The sequence below is a fragment of the Globicephala melas genome, chromosome 5 (genome assembly GCF_963455315.2).
Source record: "Globicephala melas chromosome 5, mGloMel1.2, whole genome shotgun sequence".
In the NCBI taxonomy this organism is placed as follows: domain Eukaryota; kingdom Metazoa; phylum Chordata; class Mammalia; order Artiodactyla; family Delphinidae; genus Globicephala; species Globicephala melas.
The window spans coordinates 34100269-34123163 of NC_083318.1; the positions used below are offsets into that span (position 1 = coordinate 34100269).

General features: G+C 37.2%; 1 protein-coding gene across 2 annotated transcripts in view; it reads right to left on the reverse strand.

The window, feature by feature from the left end:
• The window catches only part of TET2 (tet methylcytosine dioxygenase 2), a 133769-nt gene that overhangs the window by 23540 nt on the left and 87334 nt on the right, over window positions 1–22895 (reverse strand). The window contains exons 3-6 of one of the 2 annotated variants that reach the window (XM_030864149.2): window positions 13462–16916; window positions 11699–11789; window positions 10201–10294; window positions 9353–9561 (exon numbers count right to left, since the gene is read on the reverse strand). In XM_030864149.2, the coding sequence (XP_030720009.2) occupies window positions 9353–9561; window positions 10201–10294; window positions 11699–11789; window positions 13462–16870 (3803 nt within the window). In that variant the 5' untranslated portion in view covers window positions 16871–16916. Of the gene's footprint in view, window positions 1–9352; window positions 9562–10200; window positions 10295–11698; window positions 11790–13461; window positions 16917–22895 lie in introns of those variants that run through there. The other variant, XM_060299127.1, reaches the window with a different exon arrangement.

The following is a 22895-nucleotide window of genomic DNA, read 5'->3' on the forward strand; positions in this document are numbered from 1 at the left end:
CCCAATCCTTTACAAATTCTTCCAAATAATAAAAGAGGGAACCCTTTTCAATGTATTCTATGAATCCAGTATTACCCTGAAACCAAAAACAAAGACATCACAAGAAAACTATAGACCAATATCCCTTATCAATATAGATGAAAACATCCTCAATAAGATACTAGCAAATGGAATCCAGCAACCTATACAAAAAATATACATTATGGCCAAGTAATATCTATCCCAGAAATGCAATGTTGGTCCAATGTATAAAAATCAATCAATATGAAATACATTAACAAAGTGAAATGCAGAAAAAACATTTGAGAAAAGTACAACACCCTTTCATGATAAAAATACTCAACCTAAGAATAGAAAAAAAAATCTTCCTCAACCTGACAAAGAACATTTACAAAAACCCTACATTTAGCATCATACCTAATGGTGAAAAGCTGAAAGAAATCAGAGACAAGCAATAGCTGCTTGCTGTTGCTAATTCTGTTCAATATCTACTGTAGGTTGTAGCCAGGGAAATTACGCAAAAGCATCAAAAAAAGAAAAAAGAAAAAAGTAGACATCTAGATTGGAAATGAAGAAATTAAACTATCTCTATTTGTAGATGACATGATTTTGTATGTATAAATCCTAAGGAATCCACCAAAAAAATTTGGCACTAATAAACTACTTAAATAAGCTTGTAGGATATAAGAGTAATATATAAAACCCAATTGTGTAAGTGTATCCTGGCAATGAACAATCCAAAAAAAAATCAAAACAATTCTACTTAAAACAGCATCAAAAAGAATATTTGGAAATTTGACAAAAGACGTGTAGGACTTGTACACTGAAAACTATAAAACATCATTGAAAGAAATTAAAAACCTAAATAAATGTAAAGACATCCTGTGCTAATAAATAGGAAGACTTAATATTGTTAAGATGTCAACACTTCCCAATTAATTTGCTGATTCAACAGAACCTCTGTCAAAATCTCAGATGGGGAAATTATTAAGTTCATCCTAAAATTCATAGGGACATGAAAAGGACCCAGAGTATCCTGTAGGATACTGTAAAGATCCTGTAAAAGAAAAACAGTTGGAAGATTTATACATCCCAACTTCAAAACTTACTATAGCAACTACAGCAATCAACAACATGTAGTATTGGCATAAGGATAGATATGTAAATTAATGGAATAGAAGAATCCTGAAATGACACATACATCTTTGTCAATTTTCAACAAGAATGAGAAGACCATTCAATATGGAAAAAACAGTCTCTTCAACAAATGGTGCTGAGACAACTGGATAGCCACATGCAAAAAAATGAAGTTGAACTCTTATCTCACATCATAACAGTGATCAAAGACCTAAATGGAAGAGCTAAAACTATAATACTCTGGGAAGAAAACATTGGGGTAAATCTTTAATACCCTGGATTAGGCAATGATTTCTTAAATATGACACTGAAAGTACAAGCAGTTAATTAAAAAAAAACTGACCATCAAAATTTAAAACTTTTGTGCTTCAAGGATATCATCAAATGAAGAGACAACCTACAGAATGAGAAAATATCTGCAAACCATGTATCTGATGAGTTCTAGTATCCAGAATATATAAAGAACTCTTATAACTCAAAAACAATTAATTTAAAAAGGAGCAAAGATTTAAGAAAGGATTTCTTCAACAAAGATATATGAATAGCAAATGAAATAATGACTAACATCATTACTCATTAGGGAAATGCAAATCAAAACCATGAGATACACATTATACCCACTGGAAGGGGTATAATAAATAAAATAAATAAATAAAGGCAGCCAATAAGTAGTTTTGGTGAAAATGTGGAAACATCAGAACCTCCATATATTGTTGGTAGGCATGAAGAGTGGTGCAGCTGTTTTGGAAAACAGTTTGGCAGTTCCTCAAAAAGTTAAACGTAGTTACCATATGACCAAAATTGTCACTGCTAGGTAAACACCCAAGAGAACTGAAAATATATATCTATACAGAAACCTGTACAAAGATATTCATAGCAGCATTATTCATAATAACTAAAATGTCCATGAACTGATGAACAAAGAAAATGTGGTACACATATATGCAATGGAATATTATTCAGCCATAAAAAGGAATAAAGTACTGATTAATGTTATGACATGGACAAAACTTTAAAACATTATAAAAACCTAGGAATAAAATATGTAGGAATAAATTTACCTAAGGAGGCAAAAGACCTGTACTCTGAAAACTATAAGATGCTGATGAAAGAAATCGAAGATGATACAAACAGATGGAGAGATATACCATGTTCTTGGATTGGAAGAATCAATATTGCGAAAATGACTATACTACCCAAGGCAATAAACAGATTCAATGAAATCTCTATCAAATTACCAATGGCATTTTTCACAGAACTAGAATAAAAAATTTAAAAATTTGTATGGAAACACAAAAGACCCCAAATAGCCAAAGCAATCCTGAGAAAGAAAAATGAAGCTAGAGGAATCAGACTCCCTGACTTCGGACTATATTACAAAGCTACAGTCATCAAAACAGTTTGGTACTGGCACAAAAACAGAAATATAGATCAATGGAATAGAAATAAACCCATGCACCTATGGCCAATTAATCTATGACAAAGGAGGCAAGAATATACAATGGAGAAAAGACAGTCTCTTCAATAAGTCGTGCTGGGAAAACTGGAAAGCTACATGTAAAAGAAGGAAATTAGAACATTCTCTAACACCATACACAGAAATAAACTCAAAATGGATCAAAGACCTAAATGTAAGGCTGGACACTATAAAACTGTTAGAGGAAAACAGAGGCAGAACACTCTTTGACATAAATTGCAGCAACATCTTTTTTTGATTCACCTCCTAGAGTAATGAAAATAAAAACAAAAATAAACAAATGGGACCTAATTAAACTTAAAATCTTCTGCACAGTAAAGGAAGCCATAAATGAAACAAAAAGACAACCCACAGAATGGGAGAAAATACTGATATTTGCAAACAAAGCGATGAAAAGGAATTAACCTTCAAAATATACAAACAACTCATGAAGCTCTATGTCAAAAAAACAATGCAATCAAAAAATGGGCAGAAGATCTAAATAGACATTTCTCCACAGAAGACATACAGATGGCCAAAAAGCACATGAAAAGATGCTCAACATCACTAATTATCAGAGAAATGCAAATCAAAACTACAATGAGGTATCACCTCACACAGGTCAGAATGGCCATCATCAAAATATCTACAAACAATAAATGCTGGAGAGGGTGGGGAGAAAAGGGAACCCTCATACAGTTGGTGGGAATGTAAATTGGTATAGCCACTATGGAGAACAGTATGGAAGTTCCTTAAAAAACTAAAAATAGAACTACCATATGAGCCAGCAATCCCACTCCTTGGCATGTATCCAGAGGAAACCATAATTTGAAAAGATACATGCACCCCAGTGTTCACTGCAGCACAATTTACAATAGCCAAGACACGGAAGCAACCTAAATGTCCATTGACAGAGGAATGGATAAAGATGTGGTACATATATACAATGGAATATTACTCAGCCATAAAACAGAACAAAATAATGCCATTTGCAGCAACATGGGTGGACCTAGAGTTTATCATGCTAAGTGAAGTAAGTCAGATAAATATCGTATGATACCACTCATATGTGGAATATTTAAAAAATGATTTACAAAACAGAAACAAACTCCCAGATTTTGAAAACAAACTTTTGGAGACCAAAGGAGAAACGTGGCTGGGGGGAGGGATAAATTAAGAGCTTGGGATGAACATATACACACTACTATATACAAAATGGATAACCAACAAGGATCTACTGTATAGCACAGGAAACTCTACTCAATATGGGAAAAGAATCTGAAAAAGAATGAATAACCTATAATAACCTATACGGGAAAAGAACCTGAGAAAGAATGAATATATGTATACATATAACTGAATCACTATGCTGTACACCTGAAACTAACACAACATTGGAAATCAACTATACTCCAATAAAATTTAAAAAAATTATGCTAAGTGAAAGAGGCCAGACAGATTAAATATTGTATGATTCTATTAATATGAAAAGCCCAGAAAAGACAAATCTTTAGAGACAGAATGTTGATTAGTAGTTGCCATTTAGGGGGGGGAGGAGAATGGGAAGTGATTGCCTAATGGCTTTGAGGTTTCCTTTTAGAAGCAATGAAAATGTTGTACAACTTTGTGAATATACTAATGCACTGTACTGTATACTTTAAAAGGGTGAATTTTATGGTGTGTGAATTATATAGAAATTGAAAAAACTCACACATAACAAAATGACTTCAAGGTGATTTCCTATATGAAGTGGATTCTGAAAAGGCACCTTCATTTTTATAGGGGCCTTTCAAATATTGTTAGAATTTTTACATTGCAGCCTAATTTTAACATGGCTCAGAATTTGGCTAATGGTTAAATAACAAATCAGAGAAATTGTAATCAAAATATTTACCTATACAACAGATTTTTAAAAACACTCTCAACCTCTTAGGACTTCTAACTGTTAAAAAAAAAAAAAAAAAGGACTTCCCTGGTGGCACAGTGGTTAAGAATCTGCCTGCCAATGCAGGGGACACAGGTTTGATCCCTGGTCCAGGAAGATCCTACATGCCGTGGAGCAACTAAGCCTGTGCGCCACAACTACTGAGCCGGAGTGTCACAACTACTGAAGCACGCGTGCCTAGAGCCCGTGCTCCGCAACAAGAGAAGCCACTGCAATAAGAAGCCCATGTACTGCAATGAAGAGTGGCCCCTGCTCACCTCAACTAGAGAAAGCCTGCACGCAGCAACGAAGACCCAATGCAGCCAAAAATAATAAATAAGTAAATATTTTAAAAAACAAAATTTAAACTAAAAATTATATCAGCCATTTAAACTTATGCAAGAATAGAAAAACTAGCAAAATAAATTAAATGTACATAACAAATTTATACTTTAAAAAATAAGAAAATTATCAATTTGCAAACTAATGGAAACAGGTAATAATCATCGATCGATGTGCTAAACCATTAGGTAGAAGTTTTCTGGTAAACTTTACGATGGGTGGATCAAGCTAACAACTCCTCAACTGAACGCTCATAACATCACTATAAATGGAACAAAGCAGATATTATGTCCCTCTTGATGGGTATGAAGAACTAAGATTATTTCATCACCACTTATGAAGCATTTTGCTAATATATACATTCACGCATACATACATATTTAACTCTAACTACCAGTGTACGGAAGATATTGGTGACAGAGGAACAAGTTAAGCAAGTGTGCACAGCCAAATCCAGAATGTGAGAAATTTTACAAAGCAAATCATACAGTCTCTTTAACAAATAAATTCATCAAAAAGAGAGGGGAAACTATAATAAAGTAAAAGAGCCTTGTGAATCATATACTGTATCTTACAAACTGGGACACTTTTGAGCGTAAAAGGAAGTTCTATCAATAACTATACTAGACAATAGGCATGAACTGGGACCTACTCAAAACCCTCAATCAAATGTAAGATATGGACTTTCTTTTCGTCAATATTTTTTTACTTTATATATATGTATATCTAATATGTATATGTGTACATTGGAAACAGTATCCAATTAGGGAATTTGAACATGGTCTGAATGTTAAATGATATTAAAGAATCACTCAATTTTGAGATGAATGATAATGACACTGTGACTAGGTTTTGTTTATTAAAAAAAAGAAAGTCCTTGGGCATATACCCTGAGAAAACCATGATTCAAAAAGACACACGCACCCCAATGTTCATTGCAGCACTATTTACAATAGCCAGGTCATGGAAGCAACCCAAACGCCCATCGACAGAGAAATGGATGGAGAAGATATGGTACGTATATACAATGGACTAGCCATAAGAAGGAACAAAATTGTGCCATTTGCAGCAACATGGATGGACCTAGAGACTGTCATACAGAGTGAAGTAAGTCAGAAAGAGAAAAACAAATATCGTGTATTAATGCATATATGTGGAATCTAGGAAAATGGTACAGATGAACCTGTTTGCAAGGCAGAAACAGACACACTGACATAGAGGAAAAAAACATGGACACCAAGGAGGGGAAAGAAAGGGTGGGATGAATTGGGAGACTGGGATTGACTTGTATACACTAATATGTATAAAACAGATAACTAATGAGAACCTACTGTACAGCACAGGGAACTCTACTCAGTGCTCTGTGGTGACCTAAACGGGAAGTAAATCCAAAAAAGAGGGGATATATGTATACATATAGCTGATTCACTTTGCTGTACAGTAGAAACTAATATTGTTTTACAACATTGTAAAACAACAAAGTCCTTATCTGTTAGTGATACACACTGAAGTGAACATAGCTTAGATGATATGGCCTCCGTTTTGCTTTAAAACACTGGTGGGGATGGGGTTAGGAAGTGGGGGGGGGCACAGAATATATGAAATAGTATAGGCAAAATGTTGATAAATATACTGCACTCCCCCATTTATGTATATTGGAAAATTTTTATAATATAAAGTTTCTTTAAAAGTTTAATATCACCCAGCACGGCAGAGACATTTCTGGCTTTGACTTCCTTATAATGACAGATACACTCCCACAACTCTTACTTGCCAAAAAATTATTGGTTAGGCTTAGTCATAAAATAAAAATCTCAAAGGGAAATCTTTAAAGGAGAAACAGCTGGCTGGGCTCAAAGGAAATGTAAAAATCCGTTTTGATTCTCCCACTGGAAGATGCTCTCGGAGTTCTTTTCTGGACTCACAGTGGGTGGTTATGGTGCATGTGGGCACTGGGATTTATAAGAACCCAGTGATGAGGGTCCCACAGCTTTCAATATTAAAATGAGTCAGCAGCCCCAATTTGAGATTACCCTCCATTCTTCACAAAAAAATCATAATTTTAACTTTTTCCAGAAATAAAACTTATTTTATAGGGTAGAAGAAACTTCAAAAGCTATATCCGAGTGAAGTCTCTATTGCCATTGGTTAAGTGTCTATTTGAATCATGTACCTCAAGTATATTTTTTGTTTCTGGAAACTTGCTCTAAGTATAGGTAGCTCAAAGCTGGAACGTCATCTAAATAACTACTCATCTTTATCTTGAAATTATAGACGAAGTTAAGCAAAAGTATACAGATTGGCCTTTAAAATGTCAATATTTGAAGCACATCTTTTAATAGTTTTGTTCTTGTCCCTATTAATTTTTCTTAGACCCTGGCCCAATCATCATTCATGGTTTTCAAATGCAAAATAACATAATTTAGGAAAGTTCTTAACATAGAATCTGACATATAGAAAGAAATTCTATTTCAGACAATAGCATTTATAAGAATCAAAGAAAAGCCTTCAGGGGAAAAATAACAAAGATGTATAATATTAATAAAAATTAAATCAATTACAAAGAATGTGAAATATAGTTTGCAAGAAACTTCAAGAAATTTAAATAAAACAAATGTCATTTTCACAAGAAGTTCTTTGGTGGTTTAGAAGTTCCAGCTACCAAGTCTAAGAGGAAGTCTGCTCTACAAAAACAAGGCAGTGTCGCTGAATTCCTGAGAAAATTGCTATCACCAACATCAGCTCAAGATGCCTTAACTTTCATTTTCTTTCTGATTAAAGACACCTACATACATTTTTTTCAAGGAGAAACAAGGAATGTTAGGGTAAATGGAATATTACTTTATACCTAAAGCAGTCAATCACAAGTTTGAGTCATGTCTTATGAATCAGCCACTTCTACCTGTCCAACCTATCATTTGTAAAAGTGGGTTGATGGCCTTGAGGTACACACCATGACATTTTGGGATAACTATCATAGAAAGCTAAGCCACACTTTCATATGTGAAAAGTAACTTTCCTAAACAGATTGTTTATAGTTGATTTGCAACCCTCCCTACCCACCCCCAATGACCCAGAGGGAGAACCTATGTTAATATACAGTAAAACCATACCAGTTAGAGTAATAGTCAGCAAAAGGACAAATTTGGTTAGCAATGGATTGTTGCAGTGAGCAGCACAATATTTCCATAAGCTCAGTAAACTCTTTTGTAGTTTGGTGGATGCAGAAGAAAGGTGACTAAAGGAAGAAGTGCAGGGACTTCCCCGGTGGTCCAGTGGTAAAGAATCCGCCTTCCCATGTAGGGGATGCGGGTTCGATCTCTGCTCAGGGAACTAAGATCCCACGTGCCGCGGCGTGACTGAGCCCGCGCATTGCAACTAGAGAAGCCCGCGCGCCCTGACTACTGAGCTTGCGTGCCTCAGCGGGAGGCCCTGCGTGCCGCGAACTACAGAGCCCACGTGGCCTGGAGCCCAAGCACCACAACTAGAGAAGAGAAAACCTGCACGCCACAACTACAGGGAAGCCCGCGCCACAACGAAAGATCCCGCATGCCTCAACTAAGACCCGACGCAGCCAAAAAAATTTAAAAAAACTAAGAAAAAAGTGTAATATTAAAATTATTTTAGTACCGACTGTGAGTAAAATAGCTACATAGGATTTCAGTGCTGCACTGTGAATTTTCCTGTATTCTTTTAATGATATACGAGAATAGCATAGCAGAAGGAAAATAAAAAATTAAGCTTTCTCCAAGTGAAGATGTAAACTTCCTGCAGGTAGATAAGGTTAAAAAACAAAAAACACAAACAAAACCATACCAGCACTTGGATGCATTAAATATATTTAACTGCATACCTTGCTCTCCTATTCCAAATTTTCATATTTCTAGAAAATAATGCCCATCCATAGCCACTAATTTCTTGATTATTTAGTAGCAGTAAAAGTGGAAGTGATTTTGATTATTATTATGGAAATAATGGACTAGATTGCAATGAAGTCAAAATCAGTTTGTTTCTACAGAACTTCTATAAGTAAGCCTTGTATTTTTATGTTTGTTACATATAAAGTCCTTGACCTGGGAATCCTAAAGTTTCTCACCAAACTGTCTCAGATACTGCTACACAGAAGTGGTGTCAATACTTACTAGTGTGGTGGCTAGGCACACTAAACAGTTGTCACTTGCAGTAAGCGGACACATAAATATTTTCAGGTTTATAGTATGGTTGAGTTTGTGGGTACAGACACTCAGATTTCCAGCAAGCTGCTTCTAACTCATAGCTACACTGTCCGAAGGTACAAAATATTAGTAAATGAAATTGCTTCGAAGTATCCATGTTAGCATTAGCAAATGCAAGTTCCTACTGAATGGCTGTGAAGCAGGCATTTTGATCCCTGTTTTGTAAATGTGAAAACGTAGTTTCAACTCTCTGCCCTCAAACCAACAATTAAGCTTTCCTAGCAGTGGAAAGAGAAGAGAGGCCTGGGATGCACTTACTCTTCATTCAGGGCACACCGACGATTGGTGAGCGTGCCGTATTTCCTCAGGGTCTCGGTGAGCTCGGAGTACAGTTTGTCAGCCAGAGAGAGTGGGATTCCTTCCCACACCAGGATGAGAATCACAATCACCGCAGCCTCACAGGTGTGGCCAGCTCGCTCTCGCACCAAGCACAGTAGCTTCTCCTCGCTGCAGCTTCTGCGAACCACCTGTTCGGGTCACCATTCCACCCCAACACCCACCACCCCAACCAAAACAAAACAAGGGTCACTTGCAGCAGATGAGAGCATTGACTGACGTCTGTATATTTTCTCAAGTCTGGGTCACAATTAGGGCGACATATACCAGCACCTGCAACTTGCCTTTTGCTGCCCATCTATAACGTCGGGGCTTACCCTGGGGTCAGAACTGGGAGAGATGCAAAAGCACTCGGGGTGTAGCAGACTCGACCCAGTACAGTGGGGACAATGCTCCCTGCACTAAAGCCAGAGCTAGATGGAAGACAAGCAAGCCTTTAAAGTTCAAGGTCTTCAAAAATGACGAAGATTAACTGCAGGTACTTAAAGGATGAAGGACCTCTTCCTCACATGCCGGGAAGAATTACACTTCTAGCAGGCACTTGAACAGATCTCCTCCTCACTATTAAATTTTTTCAATTAAATACAGTTTGTACATGATTTTATACTAATCTGCCTTTTTCTTAAGAGATGACACGTGATAAATATAAGCAATATTCCTTTCAACTGGCATAAATGATTCTCTGATCTGATAACCCAATTCCCAGGGTTAGATGAATGAATCAAAATGCCCAAGACTGAAGACCAAAGGCCTTGTCAAGTCACACTTACCCATTTGGCAATAGGACATCCCTGAGAACTTTTGCCTTCTTTACCAGTATAGATGACTCTTTCAATCCTAATAGCTTTACCCTTCTGTCCAAACCTTAAAGAAATCCACAGAAACACACACACACATGAAATTAGCAAATGAATCTAAGAGGCAACCAATATATTGAACATTTGAGCATAATTTTACTCTATGGCCACATCCTGAGAAATGAATAGTTTATTTTTAAAAAACAGAACTAAGCCAAGCAAACTGGATAGTAGACTTTAAGCCTTGTATTTCTTCAGTATCAAAATATACTGATAATTGTAATGAACTATTTTGAAATTATATGATGGGTAAAAATAATGGGAAAGCTTATTTTTATACATAATTTCACAAAGCACAAAATTTTTTAAAGTTTGTTAAATTCAGTCTTCTAAAATAACGTACTATTTGTCCTTTACTAAATTTAGTTATTTTAAAACTTGGGGACTCATTTTAGTTAGGACTGTTTCTCTAAGAATCTCTCATTTTTTTTAAAAGGCTGGCAAATAACCAGTATCCAGCAATTTTGAAAATATAGGATAATTCTAGAAATAGATTATATTTTCCCTTATAACCAAAGCACTACTTACTCCTTGCTAATACAAGAGGGCACTTAGGGAAATTCACTATTTCTGTCAGGCTACTAGACAATTATTTAGTGAATTTCTATGTGCTCATTTAGAAATGAATAATTTGAATTTTGGGCAACAATGATATGGAATATGTCCTTGCTGCCCAGAATGTCTCCTAATGTATTTTAATGATAAAAATGCCTACCTCTTAAAGAAAAGGCACCCTAGCGTAATAACAGCTCAGAGCTGTGGATACCTATATGAAAGTCTCTCTCTGCATTGATTATCTTGCTCATAACAGTCTTCAAGTCTGCAAGATGACATGCAGGAGTAACTGTGTAGATTCAGGTAAGTACTTGCATACCTATGACTGACAGGTAAAAAAAAAAAAAATGCAGCTATAAATAGAATCTGTCTCTATTTCTATTCAGTACATCACTCTTGCCCTCTGCTCATACTAATGGACAACTTCCTTGGAGATAACTACTCATTTATAACTCTAGGTGAATTCGACTCGATGGGTCCTTTCTTATACCACCTTTCCCCCCTTTTCCTTTTTTATCATCGAGTGGGAAAACCAGAGTGGGCGCTCTCTTTGCAGCCTGTGCCAGCACCCTTGTGCCTAGCAGGCCGGCTGGCTGGTTCTTGTTCATGCCTGGGTTTTCTGGCATCCATCTCAAAGTGGGCAGCCTATGCCAGCTTGCAGGCTATTAGTCCTGTCAAATATTGTGACTCTCTGGTGAATAGCACAGTGTGTAGTGTTGGCAACCCTGGAATAGCTAAGCCTACTAATAATTACTCAATTTACAATTGTTTACTGCTTTGTATGTGAAAGCTGGAAAAATTCTGACATATACAAAAGGATAAACGTTAATCTGCCCTGTGCCTTTGCGTTAATTACCTTTCTTCCATGATTTCTCTAATAGCTGCCACATTAGGACCTGCTCCTAGATGGGTATAAAAAGGACCTTCATCTTTTTCAATAATTTGCTCTGTTGAGATAATAGAAGATTATTATTTTAGACCTCAATTATACTAAATATAAAGGCTACATCCACAAAGCTTATCCCCCACCTGTACATTAAGGGTCCTAAATGTGACTTTAAACATTTTTTTTCTTTAAAATGAGTAAACTGATGGACTAATCTATTAGAAAATGTGCCAAATAATTAAGTATATGTCCATTCTGCCTGTTGGATAAAAATATATTAAATTGCATTTCAGATATGGGATAAGGAATTATTTTAAATCAAGTAAGTGGAACTAAATAGACAGTGAGGGAATTAGAATATATTATATGTAATATCAACTACAGTCCAATCTTTTAAACTGAAGAAAAAAAAATTACAGCTTACTAGAAGCCTGCCTGTTATTTGGATGTTAAAAGATTAAAAATAAAATTTCCTGTCCTATCTCACCCCCAGGATTTTGTTCAGTTTATTGTCAAGATACCTTTTTCTCCTCTCGTTTCCCCACAATATTCGATTACTCTGTTTTGAAAATAAGAACATTCAATCCAGACCCATGTTGTATGTACTACTTTACTTTAGAACAACTTATGATGAGAGAAAATATTGAAGAGAGGGTCAGATAAAAGGAAGAGGCTCTTGTACACTATCAAAGATGAGAAGTGGGGAAAAAAAGGTTTGTATGATAGGAGAAGGGTGTGAAGATGAGTATAACTTACCCAGTGTTGTCTATGACATGTGTGGCACATTAGGCCAGTGAGGCAATAATATTACCCCCACACAAAGGGGCAGTACGGATCTTCCCTCCATCCTTCTATAAAATGTGGAGTGTACCATTTTAAGAGGAATAACATAAAGTGGGTGGACCATTAGCCACATTAGTTGAACGCTGGTTTTTACAAATGTCTTCTACTGTATCCAAGCTGAGTAGCTATAATTAAGATCTTTATATATATATATATATAAAATTGCATCAATCAGCAAAAAGTTTCCCTATTCCAACAGACCTATCATGCATCTTGAATTTTAACAAAAAGATGCTTGTTTAAAAAAAAGAAAGGGAAATAGCATATTTTCTATCAAAAAGATGAAACTTTTAAAGAGAAAATATCAAATATAAATCACACAATGTTTCAAATGCATACACGGAGAAAGGGCAACTTTATGAATATTCAGGACTTTGGCATTAAAATTTCCCCTAAGTCACCAAGACAGAAGATGATAATGTCCCCTTATCTATTATAAAAGTTAACCTTGTAAAACTACTAATACATTCAATCTTGAATTAAAAAATATTAAAAGCTCCTACATTAGTTTGCATAGGGCAGTTATTTTCTCATTTTAACAAGGTGTTTTTACTGCCTGGCTATCTCTCCAGGAGATATACAAAGAGTTAACTAGATTGATTAGGCTAAAACAGATACCTTTATATTTTAAACGGTTTGAAGGGAGGGACAAATGAGCATGCACAATTTTTTAATTTTTTTGAAAAACTGAATGTAAGTGAAGTTCTCTCTTGCACAGCACAAGCATCTGTAATTTAAAGACAAGAAATGTAAGCTTCAGGTTTTTATGAGCCTTCACAAATTGCTGCCAGACTCAAAGTTTTTAAAAAGAAAGAAAAATCCCATATCTGAAGATAAATTTGCTAATTCTGGATAAACACCATGTGTCTCAGTACATTTCTGGCACTTACCTACACATCTGCATGATGGGAAATCATACTGAGTCTTGACAGGTGTATCCAATAAATTTTTTATAGGAGTATCTAGTAATTTGGAAGGTGACTCTAAAAAATTATTGAGAACAGAACCAGCTGTTCTTTTGGTTGGTGTCTTTTCTGAGGAAGGCATTGCTTGCTGCTCTAAAGCTGGGGTGTGGCTATCAAGTTCTGCAGCAGTGGTTTGTCTAGTTAAAACTGTGACTGGCCCTGACATTTCAACTTTTACTTGCTTCTGTGATTTTAGAGTAAGAGCCTTATGGTCAAATAATGATTTGACCTGAAATTGCTTCAGATGCTGCTCCATGGTCTCAAGGATGCTCCGCTGCTGCATGTTATCACAGCTCGGAGGTGGAATCTCCTGCTTGGGTATCTTTTTCCACATTTTGTTTTCTGGCTGTGCTGACATGAGGCGCATACAGGCGTGGGGCTTGGATCCCGGTTCGACTTTAATTGGCCTTTGCATCTGACTATGGCAAGACTCGGCTTGGAGCTGTTGTGTTTGCTGCTGTTCTTGCTTCTGCAAAAGGTGCCACCTTAGAGCAGCATGCTTTTGGATGTCCTTCTGGGGCAGGGTCTGAATGTGACTTCCTGCCTGATTGGGCAAAGGGAACGCATTTGCTTGGTTTTGCATCAGGTACCTTTGCTGAGCGAGCTGTGCAGCTTGTTGACTAGACACATCTTGGTTTCTATTTTTATATCCCTGTAGAACTGAAGCTTGTTGAGGCTTCTGTTCTAGTTCTTGAAAGCACCTGTGAAGAACATCTTGCTTTGGGGTCACATTATTTGGAAAATATTGCATGTGATGTGAGTTTGGGATCTTGTTTCCTGCAAAGAGTTCAGAATTTACAGTCTGTTCTTTATTTTCTGGAACTACGTGTATATTGTTTGAACAAGAAATCTGCACTTTGCTTGCATTTGACTTCAAGATCTGACCATAGGGGGAATTTATACTATTCATATTCTGTACTTGCTCCAGTCCCACCTGGGGATTATGAGTCTGGAACTCACTTGATTTTGAATGTTGATCTTCACCACGAAAGCATTTTTCTCCTTTAATCTGGCTAAAGAATGATCCTTCTCTTTGCTGATCACTGTTGCCTTGGGGATGAGAAAAGGTCTGGGGCATCTGTTCCTTATTCGTCATCTGTAGTTTTTGCTGCTGTTGCTGGTTTTGAGAGAGATGTGAAGTCTGGGATGGTTGTGTTTGTGCTGCCTGCTTATGAGGCTTATGTTGTGAAAGGTGTGAGTTTGAGAATGGGTCAGTCTCGGAAGCCTGTTGATTCAAGTGCCGTTTCAATGTTGGGGGCATGAGTTTCTCAGTTTGGGGATCTGGTCTTTGTTGGAAATGACACCTCAGGGCACAGACTGACTGTCTGTGAGCTTCGGGTGAAGGGTCCGTTTTGGAGAAGTGCACCTGGAGTGAGGGTTTTTGGAACTGGAGATGCTGGTCCACTGTACCTTGAGACTGCCCTTGATTCATCTCAGCTTGGTACCTTGGTGGTCTCTGCTCCGGTTGTATTATTTTCTGGGTGTAAGCTTGCCCTGGGAGCCCCCCAGGCACGTTGGAATTTCCAGTGTATTGTTTGGAGGTCATTTGATGGGAGGGGTTGGACTGATACTGAAGAATTGACCGCAGGGTTGCCTCATTACATTTCAGATGGGATTCTGCTTGATGACAGTGAGGGGCCTTCAATTCAATCCATCCTGGTTTCAGATAGGGCTGTGTTGGGAGCACAGGGTCTCGTGTCTGTTCCTTGTCTTGACTCTTGAAGATCTCTTGCTCTTTGTGTCCCATCAACTGCTGGCAGTGGTCCTGTGCATCTCCACTGCTACCAAGAATTGGTGGGTTATGTTTGAGATGTTCTGATAGTTGTCTTGTTTTCTCAGAACACAATGGAAACGTCATTGTCCCTGGAGTCCGTATGTCATTCTTGTTAACACAATAATTCTGAGGCCTTTCTGGAAGCATCGGAGAGGGGTTGGATACTTGTGTAGAGGGAGTTGGACTCCGGGATGGTGGTGCCTCGTGGTGACCCTCTATTTTCACTTCCCTTAAAAGAGTTGTGTTACTTTGGTTGGGGTAGTGATGGTGTTCTTCCAAAACTCCATCATTCAGAGTGCTTTTTCCTTCAGAAGGAAGCTGAGGAACCTGCGGAAGAGGTGGAGGGGGAGAAAGAAGCAATTGTGATGGTGGTGGTGTGGTAGTGGCAGAAAAGGAATCCTTAGTGAACACTGAGCTTTGCTTGAAGTAAGCACCATTCATTTCATTTTGCTTTAAATACCGTTCAGAGCTGCCACCAGGAGCCTGCAAATTGCTGCTGGAACCTGAACAGAATTCTTCACCAGATACTAGCTTTGTGGTTCCTTGGATGTTACTGTTTTCTGCCGGAGACGGGCATATCTCAAAAACTGACTTTCGTTGCTCTGGTTTCGGAAAGGGACAGGCCCCTAGCACTGCAGCTGGTATACTGGCACTATCAGCACCACAGGCCTCAGTCACCACTGCAGCTGGCTCTGGAGGCAGCTCAGAGTTCGAGGTCTGTGGGAAATTGATCTGCCCTGAGGTATGCGATGGGTGAGTGATCTCACAGGACAACTCATTAGTAGCCTGACTGTTAATGGCATGTATGTGAGATGTGGTTTTCTGCACCGCAATGGAAACACAATCTGGATAATATTGAGACAGCGTCTTTTCCAGGAGTTCACCATGTGTGTTTTCCATGGAAGAGGCAGAAACTGTAGCACCATTAGGCATTAGCACTGCCTTATTTTTAAGAAGTAATACAATGTTCTTGTCGTGGTAGTTAGCATTTTTCCCCTCCTGTTGGTTCAGAATCTGAAGCTCTGGATTTTCAGATCCACTGCAGTTATGTGATGAAAAAACAGTGAAATCTTTAACTTCATTTCCTTGGGCTGCAGAGCTAACAGATCCTCTCTTGTCACTCATATCAGAGACATTGGGTTGACTGCTGCCTTTGCCTGGATTTCTTTCTTGGCTTTCCCCGAAGTTCTTGCTTTCTCCATTGGCCTTTTGGTCTTGTTTCAGTTTCTTGTTCTGATGGAGCCCAGAGAGAGAAGGTTCACTAACTGTGCGCTTTATCCCTCCATTTTGCAAACATCTGGAATACCCTCTACTTTCTTGTATGAAGTCTGGACTCACGCGGCTATTCTGACTTCCTTTCATGTGGGGTATTCCATAATGACTCTTGCAAGGCTGCCACTTGGTGTCTCCATTTACTTCTGGATAAGGTCTCTTGGTTAATGGGCTTCCATTCTGGAGCTTTATAGCCAGAGGTTCTGTCTGGCAAATGGGAGAAGAAGATGGTATCAGGAATGGACTCAGTCTGTTGCCCTCAACATGGTTCGTTCTATCCTGTTCCATCAGGCTTGCTTCGGGGCCATCCACAAGGCTGCCCTCTGAATGAATTCTAAAGCGTATGGAAACAAAAATTAAAGTACATTAATATATATCTAACACTAACAGTGCACCTTAGAGAAGAACTGGGGCATTAACGATACTGGAATTCCTAGACATAGCAAACCACGATACTCATTTTCATGTCTCGGAGTGACAGCCAAGAGCTACTCAGGAAATGATTATTCTTGTCTTACCAGCAACTCTGAAATATTTATGGTCACAGTAAACAAAGATCAAAATCAACAGCTAATGTGGGAAGTTCATACTGTATTAGTAAATAGTATCAACTTCCTTCCCAAATAATTTTTTTTGTCAAAATGCTAAAAACAATAGAGAAAGACGACCTCCTTTCTTTCTTCTCTAGCACCTTACATATCCGATCATTTGCTAAGTTCTATCAATTCCATTTCCTATGTATTCGTTGAATCATCTTCACTGCCACTAGGTAGCCAGATCTACATTATCTTGCTTCATTATCTACTGTAATAGCTTTTTATAGATTTCTCCTGAGCCCAGCCTGTCCTCTTCCCAGTCCTTCAAGGATCCTTCAAACTGTTATCAAAGGGAATGTTCTAAAAGGCAAATCTGATGTCATACCCTTCTTAACACACTTTATTGACTCCATATTGCCTGCATTAGTAGTTCTCAAACTCTTTACCCAGACACACCTGGAAGATAAGGCACAGTCTCTGCAGTGTTGACATTCCAGGGGAGGGGGTAGGGGTGAAAGTGTAGTTTATAAAATGCCTTTTCTAAGTGATTCTATATTTTCCTCTACAAGATCTGGCTGCCTACTTCTTTTGAGAATTCCTGCCTAATATAAATGGTTTTTCATATGCAGGTTTCTATTTTTCTGTCCTCCTACTTGCTCCCACAGATTATACTCCAACTATAACAACAGCTTATAAATACCCAAACATTGCAAGCTGTTTCAGACCTCCATGCTGTTGTTTTATCTGCCTAGACTGCCTTCCTAGTCCTCTTATTGTGCCCTGTGACTCCTGTGTCTGGTTACAACTGTCTCAGATCACCTCCCCTAGAATTTTTTCCTTGATTTTCCAAAAGAATTACTCACTCCCAGTTTTATCCTGCTTTTTGATCTTGTATATGGTCTACTGCTGAACATATCACATTCAACTGTATTTTGTTTACTCTCTCTTACTGGACTGTGAATTCCTTAAAAATATCCTACTCTATTTATCTTTGTGCTTAGAGTGAGCATCCAATCAGTTTCACTAGATTGATATAAATTTGCTCATCTTGTGATCACTTCTTTATTCAGTCATTCATTCAAACTTTTCAAGATCAATCCTGATGGAGATTTCAAAGTCCAAAATGATAGGGAAAGCAAGAAGAAATGGGCACCAGAAAAGCAAAAATAATCCATTATATAAAGTGAATGCTGCCCCATTCATTATAGAGTCATGCTTTATTTTCCCACAGTTTTTCTCATTAAATTTATTTTAAGGCTATAAGTAGGAAAAAAAAATCAAGACTATTTTCCCTTTGGGCTATAAAAAAGCTCTATTAAAATAGCCATTGCTTACTAACCAAGACAAATGAAACAGAGGAAGAAACAAACACTGGGAAGCAACACTAAAGTTATCATTTGCAGAGAATAAGATTGTATACTGGCCAACCAAGAGAATCAACTGAAAAACTGTTACAGACGACAGTAAAGTAGCTAGAAAAAAAAAAAATCAACAGCCTTGGTACCTAAAAGCAACAATCAGTCAGAAGCTATGGTGGAATAAAAAACTGTAATAGAAAAAATATTTTTATAATACTAAGAACAAACTTAAAAAGAAATGTGAAAGACCTATCTGAATAAAACGTTAAAACAATACTGAGGGATACCCAAACACAAAAACAAAACAAGTAGAAAGATATAATATGTACTTGTATAGTTGTCAAATTAATCTATTCATTTAATGTATTTTCATAAAAATACTAAAAGAATGGGTTGAGTTATTAAGAAGCTGACTCTAAAGTTCATGTGGAAAAATAAACAAATTGGATAACCAGGAATAATCTGAAAGAGAATCATAATGGGGCTCGGGCAGTGTAGGAGCCAAATGGAAAGATATTAGAAAGCAACAAAAGCTCTACTGTACTTAAAACAGCTCGTACTTGCACATAAATAGATAATAGAGTGTTTATAAGACCAATGGAATAGAATAGAATGTCCAGAAATAGATTCATACACACATAGAAATATAGTATGAGGTAATGATGGCATTTCAAATAAATATATTAGAACAATGGAATAGTTTTCTGAAAAAATGATACAGTTGGATCGGTCCCTTACATCTTGTACCAAAATGTATTCTAGATGGATTTAAATTCTGAATATGGAAAACAAAACCCTAAAAAAAATTAAAAACAGCCTGAGAAAACAAAAAAAAATAATCGAATGACCGGACAAGGTCTTTGTGACACAAAATCTAGAAGCCATAAAAGATGAGGAAGTTCAATAAACTTTGTGCATGTAAAAATAAACCCACAGCTAAGTTAAAAGTTACATAATACTTAATATACAGGACCCATACACATTGACAGGGAAAAGACCAACTATCAAACAAGAAAAAATAAGCAAAGGACATGGACAGTTCACAGAAAATGAAATGCACGTGGCTTTTAAATATTTTTAAAATGTCCATCAGAACTTATAAAAAGAAATGCAAATTAAGACTGCAACAAGATAGTTTTTTTTTCCAAATTGGCAACGAACAAAAACTTTAATAATACACTATGTTGGCAAGCATACGGGGAAACGGACATGTTGTCACGTAGTTCTCAGGAGTCAAAACTAATACGAGTACCATACAGGAGGATTTAGCAATATCTACAGAATTTTGTAGAAACTTCCTTTGATCCTTCAGTTTTAAACTCTCATCTAACAAATATGCACATATTTGTTAAACCATGTATGCACAGTGTTTTGCACTAGCAAAGTTTGGAAACAACCTATATTTTCAGATGAAGTATTTCCAAGTAATTAAATGAAGTAAAGAAAGCTGCAGAACAGTATGTATAAGAATGCCACAACCTGTACCTTTACAAAAATAAAAATAAAATCAGCTCTGGGAGAATATACAACAGACTGGCTATAACACTTTGCCTCCAGGAAAAGGAATGGAGAGGCTGGAGAATAGCACTGAGAGGGAGATTGTTTTTAACTGTGTCATTTTGGAACTTTTAGGCATGTATATTAATAAAACTTAAATCAAAAGGTCATAAATCCTAATGACAAAAAGAACAAAGTGATATTTTTATTTCTGCTAGACCTACTTCCTTTCAAATGTTAAGAGATGGGCTAGATGTGCACAGTCACTAGTCACAAATGGCCGTTGAGCCTTTGAAACGTGGTTAGTCCAAATTGAGATGTTCTGTAAGTATATATACACACTGGATTTCAAAGACCTTAGTGTGGACCAAAAAACGTAAAATAACTCAATTTTTAAAAATATTTATTACATGCTGAAACAGTGCTATATTGGATATAATAAGTAAAAAATATATCATTACATTTCATGTGTTTCTTTTTACTTGTTTTAATGTGAATACTGGAAATTTTTAAATGCGGTATGTGGCTTATGTTGTATTTCTATTAGGAAGCTCTGAGCTAAACTAATACTCTTAATTAGCAATAACCTTTCATAAAAAAAACCTTTCGTTTCCAGAATCATGAAAATTGATTTGTAGTCTTTGATGTACGGAGCTTCTCCAAAATCAGGGGCATTACCACTTTTGAAAAATTAAGAAGCATAGGAAAGCGGCCAAGATGGTGAAATAAAAGGACCCTAACATCACCTCCTCTTAAGAGCACACCAATCACAACAATCTGCAGAAAAACCATCCTTGAAAAAGACTGAAACCTACCAGAAAAGATCCTCTATAGCTAAAGACATAAAGACGGGGCCACAAAGAGACTGGTAGGAGAGGCGAACTCCCAATGTAATCAAATCCCATACCCCCCAAGGTGAATGACCCCAAACTGGAGAATAGTTATATTACAGAGGTTCTCCCACAGGAGTGAGAGTTCTGAGCCCCCCACCCTGGGGGTCCAGCACGGGGAAGAAGAGCCCCCCAGAGCATCTGATTTTGAAGGCCAGCAGGGCTTGATTGCAGGAGCTCCCCAGGATTGGGGGAAATAGAGGCTTCACTCTTAAAGGGTGCACACAAAATCTCATGTGCACCGGGACCCAGGGCAAAAGCAGCAATTTGATAGGAGCCTGGGACAGACCTATCTGCTGGTCTTGGAGGGACTCCTGGGGACTGGTGGTGGATAGAGAGGGGGTATTCATCTGCATGAGCTCTCCCAGAGACTGACATTTTGGCACCAAGACCTGGCCCCACGCTGTAGCCTGCAAGCTCCAGTGCTGGGACGCCTCAGGCCAAACAACTAACTGGGTGGGAACACAGCCCCACCCATCAGCAGACAGGCCAGCTAAAGACTTCCTCCTCCCACAGCCTAGAAAATGGGGGAAAATATTTGCAAAGGATGCAACAAGGGTTTAATTTCCAAAATGTACAAACAGCTCATATAGCTTAATAAAAAAAAAAAAAATCCCAAGCAACCCAATAAAAAAATGGGCAGAAGACCTAAACAGACATTTCTCCAAAGAGGATATACAAATGGTCAATAGGTACATGAAAAAATGCTCAACATTGTTAATTATTAGAGAAATGCAAATCAAAACTACAATGAAGTTTCACCTCACACAGGTCAGAATGGCCATCATCAAGAAGTCTACAAATAATAAATGCTAGAGGGGGTGTGGAGAAAAGGGAACCCTCCTACACTGTTGGTGGGAATGTAAATTGGTATAGCCACTATGGAGAACAGTATGGAGGGTCCTTAAAAAACTAAAAATAGAATTACCATATGATTCAACAATCCCACTACTGGGCATATACCCAGAGAAAACTCTAATTAGAAAAGATACGTGCACCCCTATGTTACTAGCAGCACTATTTACAATAGCCAAGACATGGAAGCAACCTAAATGTCCGTCGACAGATGAATGGATAAAGAAGATGTGGTACATATATACAATGGAATACTACTCAGGCATTAAAAAAGAATGAAATAATGTCAGCAACATGGATGGGACCTACAGATTATCATATACTAAGTGAAGTAAGTCAGACAGAGGAAGACAAATATCATGTGGTGTTACTTATATGTGGAATCTTAAAAAATGATACAAATAAACTTATTTACAAAATAGAAATAGGCTCACAAACTTATGGCTACCAAAGGGAATAGCAGGGGGGTGGGGGTGGAAGGGTGGGGTAGGGGAGATTGGAATGTACACACTGCTATATATAAAATAGGTAAACAAGGACCTAACGTATAGTAAGAGGAAATAGAATCACTATCCTAGAATAACCTACAGTGGAAAAGCATCTGAAAAAGAATATATATATATGTGCGTGCGTGTGTGTGTGTGTGTGTAACTTAATCACTTTGCTGTACACTTGACACTAACACAACACTGTAAAATAACTATATTTCAATTAAAAAAATTAAGTAAGAAGCATAGACATAAGCTTAGATAATTCTTCACAGACTAGGTCAATTAGCTTTCCAAACACTACAGCAAAAAATGCTTCCCTTTGGCAACTGTAAAATTGATTTACACATATACCAAACAAAATGTATTTACATGTACATTATGTTGTTATATATTATATAAAAATTTGTAGTCTCTGTATACAATATATAGTCCTACTTAATTTTTTAGATAAAAATATTTATATAAAAAGTATTTAACACATTACTCTCTATTACGATCCATACCACATAATTTGGACATTCTTCAAAGTGTCAAGGGCAGAATTACAATGGATGGAGTTTGCAAATCTTTTATGAGCATAATAATAGCTTCTAAGAAGAATGAAGGTGACAATTTTTTTTCAATATGGAGTTTTAAACACAATAGCCATTTTTAAACACTAATTCTATTATTAGAACTATTCTGTC